Here is a 16328-nt window from a genome sequence, read left to right as displayed (position 1 = left end):
AAATTTTATATCAAATATAAAATTGTGTATTTAAAAAAAATGACCAGTTTGAGCATTTTTGACAAAAAACAAAATACATTCAGTTTTAACAAGATAATTTCATAATTTTTCCGCTCCCTAACATAAATAAAAAAAAATTAAAAAATTTAACCTTTGTTACGACAAGATAATATAACAATAGTATTTTAAAAATATTATTAAAAAGTAAAATTAATTTTCAAATAAAAAATGGTTAAAAATCTAATAACAGAACAAAAAATAAAATATTTTTTTGAGCAAAACACTTTATAAAATATTGACACGATGGCAAACAAAAGATAACGTAATTGTTAACATCAAATTTATAATTAATAAACTTTCAACACAATTTGTTTTGAATTATGGCCTTTCATATTACCCTATTGTTTAATCTGCTTTATCAAAACTCTGTGCCCAATCGATATGTGGGTCAAAACAGCCACGGTTGTTATTTTTTAACAGCTTACCATAAATTAGTCTTTATTAACATTTTTAAGTACAATATTTTAATTAAATTAATTAGCTTAATAACAATTTTAATTTTATTTTTAATTATTAAATTTATAAAGCGTGTTTCTACTTTTTAAACAATCATTGCAACAGTATTACAATATTATGTTATTATTTATATTGAAAAAAACAAAATGTGATTAAGAAACAAATACAACCGCTTAATTATAAAATCTCGGTTTTCGCCTTGATTTTACAATTTTCAATCGCATCTTATGACGTCAATAACTATTTTGTGTGAAAACAATTTTAAATTTTATTTTTCGTAGCGTATCCTGTTATCCAATCTATGTTTTGCCACGTATTTAAATAGTTTCGCTTTGAATATTTTAAACCTTGACAGATAAAAACAAAAACAATCAGATAACATACAAGGTATCTCAGCTAAAAATACGGTTGAAGGAAAAATTAATTGTTTTTAATTTTATTTCCTAGTTTTTAAACATAAGAAAGTTTCAAAAAATTTAATTTTTTTTGTTGTTTCAAAGACATCGATTTTCAGAAAAGTGTAAAAAATTTCAATTACTTTGCATCTCAAAAATGAAATCAAAACAATTTCTCCAGATGAAATAGTATATTAAACCACGAGCTACATAAGAATTTGAAATTCCAAAACGAGCTGCGTAGCGGCGAGTGGAGAAACAACCGATTTAGAAACTTTTATTTTTTTATGTTTTCACTGAAAATTCGGGTAAGTTTACTGGAAGCAATTTACTTCCAACTCCCTTGTCACCAACATTAAAAACAAAAAATACACTAGACTGTTAACGCACACTAGAAAGCTATTAACGCACCCAAACGAGTTCGTTAATAGCCTTGTCAAAGACGCAAAAAAATGACAATTTTTCTCCAAACTCCCTAGAAATTCCTTAATTAAAATTCCCAAAGTTCAATGTGCCGGCATTTTGCCTGCAATTAATCCCCGACCACCTGAAATTCCATCAGGTAAAATATCGTCGCGAGTGATATTAAATTCTCCGTCAAGCCGGCTTTGTTTCACTCATTTTGACACCAGGTCCCAAAAAAAACCGGGAAAATTGTGTGAAAACCCCAAGGGGTGTCTCGGATGGACTCACCCGATGAGAAGAAGAGCGCGGTCCAGCACCATACAATCGGGGCACTGCTCATAGCTGCCCCATGCTATCAGAACACCATCACACACATGGGACGAGTCCCGTTCGACGGCCACACACTGACTATTCCTGCGAGTCCTGCTGCCATGCGAGAGGGATGCGCGCGGCCCTCCTGCAAGGGGTGCAGAATCGAGGTGCATCATCTCCGTGCTCGATATCTTTGCAAATAACGCGCGTGGACACAACCACCATGAATTAAACAATACCTTGATGGGGGAGAGCGCTAATAACATTCTCGGGGGCGAAATGCACAATTTAAAATTTAGTAGCGTTTATCAAGGGAGAAACGCTTTAATAATATGTTAATAATAGCTCTAATCTAAGATTTACAGCATCCAAGGTGGTGATGACGTCGTAAATCATATTCGGTAAGCCGAGTGACAGAATATTAGCTAAGGTTGGGAATTTTACTTTAAAAGCAATTTACAACAGCCGTTTGGGTCTTAGAAGCTAATTTCTGGGCTTAATTAAATTTTTCCTGATCAAAGTTGCCTCTGACTTTGAAATTAAGTTGGCAACATTGAAACACGTAGACAGAAGTTGGCAACTAATCAAATATCTTAATTTGGCAACAATGACTGTCAAATAGTTGGCAACATTGAAAAATGTAAAGATATCAGATGACTATTAATGTTTGTGACAAAAAAATCGATTAGCAACGCTAAATAATTGGTAAACACCGTTTTTTTTATTTATGCGTGTGGATCAATTAACAATTCGAAAAACGTACCAGATTGCTATCTCTTTTCAACATTTGTAAACAGTCTGTTGCTCTCTCGCTACGTATTTCCATAAGGTCGGTCTAGCTATTCATCTCACTTTAACAAATACGATTAAAGTAACACAGAGCTAGTGACGTACGTCAAAAGTGTATCTTAGCGTCAAGTAGGTCCTTTGAATTTAAATTTTAATAAAAAAAATGTTTTGATGCTAATATTTAGACCCTCTATACTCTATATCATCATAACAATCGTAAGAAAAATTCTAATGCCGAGCAATGGCTTTAACTTTTGACTTTAGTACAAAATGTCAGAAGCTGTCAAATGTCACCAGCAAATAAAAAAATAGACTGTAATCCTTCTTATCAAATATCTTATTTTGGCAACATTGACTGTCAAATTCAATCATTACACTTTAATAGTTAATTGTCTTTTATGTCCAAGAAACAGCCGCTAGTACAGCCGTCACCGCAATAACATTTAGTGTTGAAAACCTATATTTATATTATTCATTGTTGCCAACTGAACATAAACATTTTAAACTTTTGTTTAAAATTTATTCATAATTAAATTTTTCTTGATCAAAGAAGCCTCTGACATTAAAATTAAGGCATTGTTGAAACAGGAGTTGACAAATAATAAAATACAGGGTGTCTGGAAAATCGTGACACTGTAAAAAACTATCTATAAAAATTTCAAAGTAATGAAAGTCTTTTGTACTTTGACTCTATTTATTTCTATTGGAAAAATAATTTTCCAAGTTTCCAAGAAGAACCAACGAAGGTGTATCTTAAATTGTAACTCTGTTTAGTGTTATTTATGGCTTTTATTGACAATTTTTTTTTACTTTTACTAAATAATTATAAAAAAAACATATACAAGATTATCAGTATCATTAAATATTAAAACATCATCATTATCATTAAACATAAAAATATCTCAAACGTCAAAAAATATATGTCAAAATTTTTTGACAGAATTTTTTAACATTTTTTCAACACTCTGGGAGACTACCCATTACTCCTTTTTAAGAAAGTGCGCGAATTTTGAAACAACCTGTATCTTAATTTGACAACAATAACTGTCAAATAGTTGGCAACATTGAAAAATGTAGAGATATCCGGTGACTATCAATGTTTGTGACAAAAAATCTATTGGCACTGCTGAATTATTGGTAATCATTCTAATCAGATATCTTAGTTTGGCAACATTGACTGTCAAATTCAAACGTCACAATTTAATAGTCAATTGTCATTCGTGTCCAGGGAACAGCCGCTATCACAATCGTCACTGCAATAACATTCAGTGTTGCCAACTTATCTTCATATTATCGTATCAACAAAACATTACTTCCTAGGATTTAGGGATATTCCTGAATAGGTTGTCATAACTTTGTTTAGGTTGGTTTGTGGTGACAAACAAAATATATCGTAACTAGTGTCAAGAATTTAGGTTGTCACCTGTCAGCTTATAAATAACTCAATTGATAATTGACAGCCGGTTGACAGACAACGTCAACCGTCGTAACCAATTCAAAATTCCTTCTGAAAATTCTAGTTACAAACAACATAAAAAAATAATTTTCGTAAAAGTTCAAATTCTAGGTGGTATTTTCTTGTTGACAAATCGGTATTATTCATTGTTGCCAACTAAATTAAAATTGAGACTCTACCTTTAAAATTAAGGTGGCAACATTCAAAATTTTTGTTTATTTCTTCTAATTAGATATCTTAGTTTGGCAACATTGACCGTCAAATTCAAGCATCACAATTTAATTGTCAATTGTCATTCAAGTCCAGGGGACAGCCGATAGCATAACCGTCACCGCAACAACAGTGTTGCCAACTTGTCTTTATATTATTCATTGTTGCCAACTAAATTAAATAAAACATTTGCGACTTTTGTTTAAAATTTAATCAAAGTTGATGGTTATTAACCGCAGGTAGTAAGAAACTAATTAAACAGAATCACTGCGCCGAAATTTGATTAAATTTATGCAGATGTGGTCGTCAGTGGCCACTATCACCCTATACATCTCGCAGAGAATACGGAAACCTAATTATCTCCCACTAAAAGTTGGCTCTTGGAAAGAGAGAAACTCGGCCACAATCCAAGATAATCCACAAATTGCCTTTGTTAGGTACATTCCGATAATTCGATTAACAGCAGCCTTTCTCGCCTTGGCACTTTCTTCCGCCTTTAATTTATTTCATTTTTAATTAATAGCGACGCTAGGCCATGTAATCAAGGGCATGTCTGGGCTAAAACCACAATGTCTCAGCTTACGGCGAAATGTCAGCGGTTCGTTGACTTTTTCCCCTAATGGCTTTGCGCTCTCAGTGTTGTAAAACATGCAGACGGGGGAAAAAAATCGCAAAAACCGGAGGAAAAATTCCAAATGTCTATCGACAAATTTTCTCTTTAGTTCGGAGCAATTAGTACCAACCCAATGTTATTAAAAACAAATTTCATCAACAATTTAGTCTATTTTAACTCGTTTTGCTTTTCAAAAAAAAACAAAATTTATTGTGCTAGTGCATAATTCACCAAACAAAGAATAAACATGACAGATTTAGTGCATATTTGGGAGATTATTACGCGAAAAATGGCAAACTCGCATGAATAATGCTCTCACCTTCGTGTAAATAAAACCCACTCTTGGTAAACTTGATAATAATTAATTGCCCTAGAATTTATGGCAAGTGCATTCATACAAAGAAGTGGTTTGATAATAAATAAACAGGAACGATAATAATTAAACTCATTACCAGCCTTTATAAAAAAAAAACAACCTGAAACTACATTTTCCTTGCATTTAATTAAACTTGTGATCAAAGTGACCTGTGACTTTGAAACTAATTGGCAACGTGGCAGAGACAAAATTAAATAACTGGTCAAGTAGGTCATGAAATCTTAATTTGGCAACACTCTCTGTCAAACTTAAAAGTCAGAATTTTATAGTCAATTGTCATTTATTTCAGCTTGCCTGTCACTCGAAACAATTTAATAACATCAATAATTCAATGTTGCCAACTCAATTTTCATGTTTAAACAAAAACCTAAAGTGCTCTGGATGTTCTGGATGGATCACGCGTTATAAGAAAAACTTGTTATGTCTTTAAATTAAACAAGATTGCCAACTTAATTACCAAATCACAGACTACATTGATTAATTTTGATAAAAATCTACTATTGTGTTTAGTTTTTTTTTCATTCAGTAAAAAATAGTTTTAGTTTCTAATGTAAACATTTTATGAATTACCCTTTGCGTATAAAAAATGTTGCTATTAATTATCAACAAAGAAAATGAGCTTATAGCGGAAAATAATGGTGAACATTAGTCATGAGTCGCGGTTTAAATGAGGTTTAAAAATATTAAAGAAAAATATCTCTGGGCTAATTTTGCGCTGCGATGCTCATAAAACTAATTTACATATTTATGTCGGTTTCCCTCATTTTTTCACGTGAAAAAATATTGTTCGCGAGTAATAAAGCACAATATTCATACTAGTTTATTAAAAAATAATTGTAAAAATGGTGGATGCGCCGGGATAAAATAAATCAAAGATCGGATTCCTCCCTAAATACGCAGCCGCGCATGCAATAAAAAAATGTAAGCAATTGAGAAACATAAGATAAATACAACCGGAACGGAAAATATTCAAGGAAAAAAAATTAAACCTCGAATATGAAAAGCTCTGTTTTATATTAATTAGCAAGTTTTAAATTTCCACGAATGGTGGTTTGCGTTTCAGTAATTGGAAATATGAGATTTTTCGCAATAACTTGTGAAAAATAATCAGCAAAATCGCAATTCCGAAGCGTAAAATTTCACTTGGCCAAACATTTTTTAATTCATGGCACAAATTATCTCCTTTTGTTTCGAAGAAAATGGAGTGTCTCGGTGATGAACAAAAACTGAAATGTGGCTATCAATCAAATGCTGGCAGGAAACAAACATTATGTTATGAAATTAATTTAGACAAGCATTTGCTAGCGTAATTTTCCTAATAAATAACTTAAAGTAGCCGGAATTTCAAAATGTTGCTTTTTATTGCATTCAATTCAAATATCCCGGAGCTAAAAGAGATTGCTTTGAAGAAAATAAGCAAAAAGTTTCAGCAGGTCTATAAAATGGAAAAAATTTGAATTTTACACAACCATTGTTTTTTCCATTAAACGACGTTAAGTAAACAATTCTTGCCATTCCATTACAACTAATTTATTTACCACTCGATTTGCATTTATATTAAGCAAGGCCGCCCGTGATGCGCACAATTAAAATATGTTTTTGCGAGGGCCAAGGGCGTCAATTAACTATTTCAAAGGGTGAATAGTTTTCACTAATTAATTTTGTTATACAACCGAGAAAATTAAATCTTTTCAAAATTTTAATCAAAGAAAAAATCAACAATTTACATAATCCAGGGACCAACTCGCATGAAAGAAACCCTTCGAACCGCCGCCACCACTTCTTGGGCTTCAGATGTCGCCGCCGCCGCCGATAATAATCGATTTCCTTCACAGTTCTGCGCACTCAATACTGAATGAGAGAGTGCAGAAATGAGTACTACGCAGCCATAGTAGCGTCATTGAAACGATGCAGTCCGTATGCACATGATCACGTGACAACGGTCTCCGGATTCACCCGGAACTTGAAGGAAACCGGAGCCGGGATGTTTAGGTTCTTCTGAATCAAACTTGAATATTAAGTTGGCAACACTGGGTAACTGGCGTAATTAAAATTGTCAGGTGACGGGCAAGCCGGCGACCGCCCGTCGGAGATGAATGACAATTGACTATAATAATGTGACGTTTGCGCGTGATAGTCAATGTTGCCAACTTAACTTCAACTTTATGTACAATACACAGTTCGCGTTATAAAGCAATTACACAGGGTGACCAAAAAAAATTCATATCGTGACAACTTGACAAATTTTATATCATTTTGTTCGTCTCAGTGAGACAAGTCAAATACACTAAAAAAAATTCAAAAAGTGCACACACTTTGAAGYAAATAATTTTTTTCTAATTTAAATGAATCTATAATACTTTAACTTTAAAAAATCAATACTCAATAACTATTAGGCTGATTTCCTTCAAATAAAGACCATTCTAAAGGGATTGCCTTGCCCTTTAGAATAAAATGCAATTTGAAATTGAACATTGGCAAACTTTTCTTCGAACGGTGTTTGAAGAAGTTCGAAGTAAATCGAAATAATCAAAGAAAAACCCAACGAGTAAATTGGTTTTTCATTATTACCATCGTGTAGAGCATCTCTTTATTAGTTGTAATCCAAATTTTTTAAAAAATATACTTACCGAGTAGTTTTCAAGATATGATTTGTTGAAGTTAAGGTTTGCTAAACAAGCATTCTTCCATATACAGGCTGTCCAACGGTCCGAAAAAGCTCTATAACTTGTTTATTTTAAGAGATATTGACTTTTTCTTTTTTTTAGATTATAGCCAGCTGTTTGATGTCTAAAAATTCGTATTTTCTAAATGCTTGCACACAAGTTAAAGTAAGTAACGCCATTTGATTCCTGAATGTTTGCCGCATGTTTTAAGTGTTTATTCAACAACCTGACCAGTGGCATGCGCCTACTACGATTTTTTAAACATGACAAATTAAAAATGTCAAAAACTCATTTTTTTCAAATGGCACCCTCTATTTATTATTGTACCAATCAAAAGATCTTTTGACAAGCTTTCCATCAATATAAGATTTGTATAGTCTAGTGTAAAATTCTAAGTTGCTATCCTAAATTAACTAAATTTCAAAAAACTTTTCTGTTTTGGACAATAAAAATCGAGTCGGCTGTTACAATCTATCAATTTTATTGTGAAGATTATAAGTCCCAAAATGAATTTTACTCGTCAAGAACTCATTAACATGGTATACAGTCTTGGTGAAGCGGATCGTAATATTTTATTGGCTCAAAGACTCTACAAATAAAAATACCCAAATGCAAGACTGCCGCAAAGTGTTGCATTTAAAAAATTATATAAAAATGTATATAAATTGAGACCAACAACTGCGGAGGATATGAAACAAAGAATAGGCGATACATTCCATTTAATAAATGCAGATATGCTAAGTCGTGTTAGACTATCTTTTAGACGAAGACTGCATACTTGTATTGAAAAAAATGGTAATATTTTTGAACATCTGTTATAAAGAAAATTGTAAAATAGCTTTAGTGTTTTGTTTTTTTTTGTTTGTTAATGTTTTTACATTTTTCTACTAAATTACTGCTTTGCGATGTTAGATTTTGCGTAATTTTCTCTGTAACTCAATTTTGCTCAATATTTTACATTTTCTGCCAGCAAAGAATTTCCAATTCCATACTTTTGTTTATTTTCTGTATTAATTTTTTTTTGCATAAGGCCCACTCGATTTTTATTGTTCAAAACAGAAAAATTTGTGAAAATTTAGTTAATTTAGTATAGCAACTTAGAATTTTACACTAGACTATACAAACTTTATATTGATAGAAAGCTTGTCAAAAGATCTTTTGATTGGTACAATAATAAATARAGGGTGCCATTTGAAAAAAATKAGTTTTTGACATTTTTAATTTGTCATGTTTAAAAAATCGTAGTAGGCGCATGCCACTGGTCAGGTTGTTGAATAAACACTTAAAAGATGCGGCAAACATTCAGGAATTAAATGGCGTTACTTACTTTAACTTGTGTGCAAGCATTTAGAAAATACGAATTTTTAGACAGACCCCTGCATTTAAAAAATTCTGGTGAAAAAACGCCACAAATCAAAATTGATAACAGATAAATGAAAACAACCTCTATAAAAGTTATTTGTAATTTAGCGTAGAATCCAAAAATAAAATCAAACTGAGTAGATTCCATTTAAAAAAACATAACTTTAGTGTTTTTTTAATATTGGAACACCCTGTATATAAACCGCAATATATTTAAAATGTGCATCAAAAACGCAGCTATAATCTAAAAAAAGAAAAAGTCAATATCTCTTAAAATAAACAAGTTATAGAGCTTTTTCGGCTTTGTCGCCCTGTGTTATTTTCTTGTAAATTGCGCTTTTAAGCAAGCTGCGTCTTAATTCCGTTACATGCACTATTATTAAGATCTCTGTTTCACTTTTTGTCTGTAAAAGAGATGAAAATTGCTGGCGTGAAAATAAGATTAAATTTTCATTAAAATCGCGTCCACGCGAAATGGATGGAGCGCAAATTATTCATAGATGAAAATCAATTCTGTGCTAATGTATCTGACCCAGTTTGGGGCACGGACACCTTCCACGATTAGACGTCTAATCACTAGTGACACTAGTTGCGTGTGTAATTCAAATGTACGCGTTTTAATGGGGGTTTAATAACGGCTTTGATCCCTCTGGCTTGGGGCAGGTTATTGATCCGGAACTGTCAGAGGAAAAATTTCATTTTATTCTCATTACTAACATTTTAAATTTTTTCATGTTGAATGAACGTGACTAATAGGGCGAAGGAGGGCTTCAAACTTACCAGCTCCAAGTATCTGGAAGGGATCTTAATAAAGAGAATTTTAAGCAGGTGTCTTATAATTTTAAAATTCTATCAGATTCGTTAAAGCGTTTTCTTTTTAGTTAAAGAAGTGTCTATCAGACTTGTAATAATGTTATTTCGGGTCGGTTTGCATCACTTCGGGATGTTTCGGATTGATTCGGGGCTCTTCGAGTCACTTCGTTTCGCTTCGGGTCAATTTAAAAAAATGTTGATTGAAATTTTGACAATTTCAGGATGCGTAAGACAGTTGGAGAGACTGAGTATCCAGACATACCGGCTTAGAAAAATCAAGACTTTAAAAAAACTTTAAAGAATTTCTAAAAAATGCCAAATATAAAAAATAGTTGGATAGTTGGAACCTAGATATAATGTCATCAACATTGTTGCTACCTAATTGCGGACACAGAATTTTGGACATCAAATTCATGTCAATTCGAAAAATATCAATGTAAGCCACGCTTTATTGTCATTATGATTGACGTTTGAAACTAAAATTTCAAAGTTTTAATTGAAATTTATTTTTGGCGTCGATTTTCCGAAACAATAATGCCAGCAATTCGTGTTTTTATTTAAGTTGAATAAATTGTTTTGATTTGCTGTCATTTTTTCTCCAACAGTCAGGCTAAAAATTACAAAGTTAGTTGCATGAGGCCCGTTTTATATTTTTATGACAAATCGTCCAAAATTTAAAGTCCGCACTTGTACATGTTTTTTCATGCAAAAGAGCACAAAAACAACAAGCAACAAAACAGCTTTTGTCGTCGACTGTTTGTAAATGTCAATATTAATGAATGATTTTGTCTAAAAAAGAATGGATTTGTAGGCGAAAAATCTTGTGATTTTAACGTTTAAAAATTTTAATTACTGCTTTGTGGGACTTTTGAGTCTTAAAAACGCTTTACAATTGCATTTAATTTACAATAAATCTTAATGACAGCTCTCAAAGTTCAATTAAAGAATTGTCAAAGAAAGAAAGAAAGTCAAAGATAGTGCGATAAAAAAAATGAAATTAGTTTTGATTTAGCATTAATTTTAAATTTTGTTGCCAGAATAAAAAAGCTTGCTGTTAACAAAAAAGTGTTGTAATCAACTATTTTTTTTAAACTTTTATTTAACTTGCCCCTAATTGAAATTAAAATTTTGCATCACACGTTATTTCCCGTGACAAAACAATAATTTTTACTTTAATTTATAATTTATAAACAATTAACAATAGTTATAAATAATTATCAATATCTTGGCCCCTAATTGAAATATGAAGATGGAACCAACGCCATTCGATAGAGCAGGAAAAAACTATTGAGATGTTAAAAAATCAAAAAAATCCAAAATTTAAAAATATAAGAATCAATCAAGAGAATCCCTAAAACAAAAAAAAAACAAAAGTTAAAAAAGTTTTAAAATCATAAAAATCAAAAAGTTTGAAAAAAAAATCCAAAAATCAAGAAAAATAAAACTTAAATAATTTTACAAAACAATAGGTAGACTAAAAAGTACAAAAAGTATACAGGTGCGCCAGAACTCGCGCCCCAGAGAAAAATTTCAAGCAAGATAAGATACCAAGAACATGGAAAAAATTCTCTGTCAAAAAATTTTGACATTTACTTTTTGACTTTTGACTTTTTTATGTTTATTAAATGATACTGATGATCTTGTATATGTTTTCCTATAATTATTTAGTAAAAGTACACAAATTTTGACAATAAAAGCCACAAATTTAGGATACAACTTTATTGCTTCCTCTTCTAATAGCCTATAGCAATAAAACTTTGAAAAAATATTTTTTTAGCAGCAAAACAGAGTCAAAGTGCAAAATTTAAAATTTCATAACTTCAAAATTTTTATAGATAAATTTTTTTAACATTTTTTTCATGTTCCATGACATTTTTCTCTGGGCGTGAGTTCTGGCGCACCCTGTATAAATAAACGTTTTTTAAAAATAAGCTTTTATTAGGAAAATGTACTAAAAAATAAAAAAAAATCTAACAGAAACATTTGCTTACACTTTAAGGCTTATAAATTTATAAGACCTTCGAGGGCAGTCAACTGACCAATGTAATTAAGGTGTAAGCAAATGCTCTTCTATGTCAGAAAAAAAAATACTTGTTAGGACATTTTTTTAATAAAAACTTGTTTTCAAAAGACGTTTTTTATACTATATTTTTTAATCTCTAGTTCACTCGCTGTCGCTCGTTCATACTTTAAAGAGTATCGATTATTATTCGTCTTCACTAACAAATTAGTTTATTAAATAAGTATTTTTATTTACTTATTATTATTAAGAAATTATTTTGCTAATCAAAATTTGGAAAAATTACAAATAAACTTTTTGTTATTTGGGACACCTGTAGAAGGCAGAATATTCATTTGCACTTTTAATAAAAGCGTTGGAATTAAAATCGGTGGCGTTTTGGACTTTTGTAAATTCTTTCCTCAGTTTGCATCAATATTCAGCTTATTCTTGGCGTTCGTCGGTTTAGCTCCGGGGTTAAAACTGTATTTTGATTCTCCGTCCGCTCTTCATCTAAGATCCTTTAAATAAACTACGGAACATCTAAAACAAGCCGTTTTAAATGTAGGAAATGAAAGAAGCTTCCTCGGCGAATCTGCCGGCGACTTTCCGGCCTTTTAGCTCCGCTCTCCATTTTCCACATAAATATTGAAAAGGCTGTAGCATTAGTTAAATTGAAATCAATAATGCACTTGGCTTAGGATAACTAACCTCTTTGTCAATTTATAATTGTGATATATGTTGACGGTTTTCTAATGAATATAATCGCCATTGTAATTAATTTAATTAACGATATATCAATTATAAGCCGCCTCGTAATCTGCCGTATTTCGTCCTTTATCCTGAATTATTGCCGAAAGGACATACATGACGTGCTCTGCGCTTTACATGTCCTAGTGTTACCGCGGATAATTACATATTCTCTAATATTACAAAACCGAAGGTTTCAAACGGGTTACTGTGTCGATAACAGGCATTTTGCACAGAAAATCGGCCCTTTTCACATTCACCCTCCCCAAATCTGGTCAATCGAATTTCATTACAGATTGACTTGTTATAGATGTCACCACGTGCTCTAGCATACTACAGGGTGATCAAACATTATAAAACCAAACGATTTTTTAAATTATTTGCCTTCAAAAATTATTAAATAATGAAAATAATGATAATTATTCTGAGTGAAATTTTTACTTGTTTTGAAGTTTTACGATKTTCTCTTTAAAATAGCAACAGATAAAAGTCTTGTAGCGAGTTGCCATTTTAAAAAATTAAAAACTTTGCAGAACTCAAAGACTAAAAAAATCGAAAATTTTCATTCTTGAAAAACATGACATTTTTAGTACTTTTGTTCATTGATTAGTGATTTCAAAAAATAAAAAATGTTTAATTCCATATGCAGATATACAGGGTGCGCCAGAACTCACGCCCCAGAGAGAAATGCCATATAAGGTAAGATTCCAGGATCATAGAAAAAATGTTAAAAAAATTTTATCTATAAAAATTTCGGAGTTTAAACTTTGTACTTTGACTCAATTTATTTTTGTTGTAATTTTTTTTTGCTATAGGCTATTAAAAGAGGAATCAAGGAAGCTGTATCCTAAATTGTAACTCTGTTCACTGTTATTTGTAGCTTTTATTGGCAAAATTTTTGTACCTTTACTAAATAATTGTAAAAAAACATATACAAGATCATCAGTATCATTAAATACACATAAAAAATGTCAAAAAATAAATGTCAAAATTTTTTGACAGATAGAATTTTTTAAACATTTTTTCCATATTCCTGGTATCCTATCTTACTATTATTACTATTATATTATATTATTACTATTATTAATAATAATATTAATAATAAAGAAAAAAAACAAAAAAGAATCCGAAAAATAAATAAATACAGGATGTTATATTACAAGACACAAATTTATGAAAACATTTTTTTCCGTGCTCCTGGTATCTTACCTTACTTGAAAATTTTCTCTGGGGCGCGATTTCTGGCGCACTCTGTATACGCGAAAAATAATTTTGGAAAATTTCTGTCAGAATCTACAGCGTGATTGAGAAATAAATGTAAAAAAATCTATCAGCGCTTCTTTAAGCCAAAACCAATTAACCTAGTGAAACCTAGTAACAAAACACTGCTTTAAAAAGATACAGAGTGTGAACAAAACATTGTTATTTCTATAAATTAGAAAGTAATTATCCGATTAATTTGACAATACATTATAAGAAACACAAAATCCGCAATAATAATTTCATAATAGAAAACTAGTAAATGTTCAAAATACTTATATTCCAGCATCACCCTGTATCTTTTAAAGGGTGCATTTTATGAATAAAAAAATTATTTTTTTTGTTTTGGTAAAATTTTGTACCACTTTTTATACTTCACCCAGCGTATGCTATGTGTACAAAAGCAGAGACACTCGCCAGGGGTCTGGTGGACTAGTGGTTCAAGTGTCACTTATCAAATTTTAACAATATTAAAAATCATGATTTATGATATGGTAAAATAAGTACCTACTTAGAAAAGCACTCGAAAAATCATAAGAGGTTTAGAGGATATGAGATAAATGATATAAAAAATAAATCAAATGTTATAAAACAATGTTTTAACCTGTATTAATTTTATTAAAACTTTGCAATTTTTTATTTCTAATAATGACCACAGTAACGCAGTTTACATAACGCAAACTTAATAAAAGTACAAATACCAGACTTTCAAATAAATTTCCGATCTAAGTGTCCTATGTTTTTGAAATTAAGTTGGTAGCATGAACTGTCAAATTCAAATGTCACACTTTTATAGTCAATTGTCATTTATTTTCGAGGGGCAACCACTGGCTTGGTCGCCAGCTGACACTTTCTAATATCACCAATAATTCGGTGTTGCCAACATAATTTCAAAGTCACAAGTCACAGTATCAAACGTACGAACTTGAAATACATAAAAAATCAAATAAAATGTAAAAAAAAACGTTTTTTAATATTGAAACGGCTACTATAGTAGCCGTATAGTAGTATAGTAATTTTTTATATTTTCAACGGTTAATTTATAAAAAATATTATGTTCAAACAGTTTATTCCTTTAGAAAAAAACAAATTACACCCCCCACTTACCCAAAAACATCAAGAATAAATAATATATAGGGTGTGTCAAAACTTGCGCCCCAGAGACAAATTTCAAGCAAGATAAGATACCAAGAACATGAAAAAAATAAAAATTAGAAAAATTTTACATTTATTTTTTGACATTTGACATATTTTATGTCTATTTAATGATACTGATGATCTTGTATACAGGATGCGCCAAAACTCGCGCCTCAAAAAAGATTGCCATGTAAAATAAAATATCAGAAACATAAAAAAATAATAAAAAAATCCTATTCATAAAAAGTTCGAAGTTATGAGAGTTCAAATTTTGCACTTGACTTCTCATAACTTCGAAATTTTTATTGATAGATTTTTTTAAACATTTTTTTTTGATATTCCTGATATCTTACATGGCATTTGTGTCTAGCCAGTATAATAATTATAAATTATACAGGGTGTTAAAATAAAATTGTAGAATATTTAAGGAGGTAAAAGTGTGGACCAAAAGTAACGCAAAGTAACGGTTTCGGAGATATCCCAAGTGAAGATTTTTAGAATTCATACTAAAAGCTTCTCTTTTTTATTTGAACAGATTGCAAATAAATATTTCAAAAAACGAATAATTTTCGATATCTCCGAAACCGTCACTTTGCGGACGGACCTATGTTTATTTAGACTTTTTTGTTTGTTTTATACTACTATAACCTCCTGAAATGTTTTGCAATATATTTCAACACCCTGTATACATTTTTTTATATATGCTATTTTTGACTCAATTTTTTAAAACAATATAATAGACATCAAAGAACAAACCTCAAAGATTGTCTCCTGTTTCACTTGGGCGCCAAATTTAAATTCGGCGACTAAAATCCTCAATATCTCAGAAACTATCAACATTCAAATGAAACAAATTGAGTTATTTTTGCATATTTTGTCCTCTACTTTAACCTGTTAAATTTTTACACAACTATTAAAATCACCCTGTATATTTTCAAAATTGTAAGATTTTAAACTACTTCGACGAGTAATGAGCAACACTCAGTTGAAATCCGGCTAAATTGGTTCTTAAGTCTCTCTGTTTCATTAGTTTGTATTGCATCTAAGACTAAAGATAAAGATAAAGAAAAAAAAAAGGAWAAAGAAGCGAATAAATGGACGAAAAACGGAAATGAAACGACTTAACCCTCGATGACGCCTTCTGATTCGTGTCAAAAATCACCGATAAAAAGTTAAAAAAACAAAAAAAAATTATCTTCAAAAATATAAAAAATAGAATATAAAGAATAAAAAACATTAAAAAATGTGAAGCATTTACGTTGATAACAA

The 16328-nt window shown here is 30.8% G+C and overlaps 1 protein-coding gene across 1 annotated transcript in view; it reads right to left on the bottom strand.

Annotated features, from left to right (window-relative positions):
- LOC123011737 (Down syndrome cell adhesion molecule-like protein Dscam2) overlaps nucleotides 1-1712 on the bottom strand; it is a 197288-nt gene extending 195576 nt beyond the window's left edge. The window contains exon 1 of the mRNA XM_044409329.1: nucleotides 1605-1712. Within this exon, the coding sequence (XP_044265264.1) occupies nucleotides 1605-1656 (52 nt within the window). The 5' untranslated portion in view covers nucleotides 1657-1712. The remainder of the gene's footprint in view (nucleotides 1-1604) is intronic.
- Between the last annotated feature and the right edge of the window lie 14616 nt (nucleotides 1713-16328).

The sequence above is a fragment of the Tribolium madens genome, unplaced genomic scaffold, assembly GCF_015345945.1.
Source record: "Tribolium madens isolate multiple individuals breed KSU strain unplaced genomic scaffold, Tmad_KSU_1.1 Scaffold_91;HRSCAF=231;Tcas5.2_LG7, whole genome shotgun sequence".
Classification (NCBI taxonomy): domain Eukaryota; kingdom Metazoa; phylum Arthropoda; class Insecta; order Coleoptera; family Tenebrionidae; genus Tribolium; species Tribolium madens.
The sequence above is the reverse complement of the archived record's forward strand: the minus strand, read 5'-3'. Positions and strand labels throughout refer to the sequence as shown.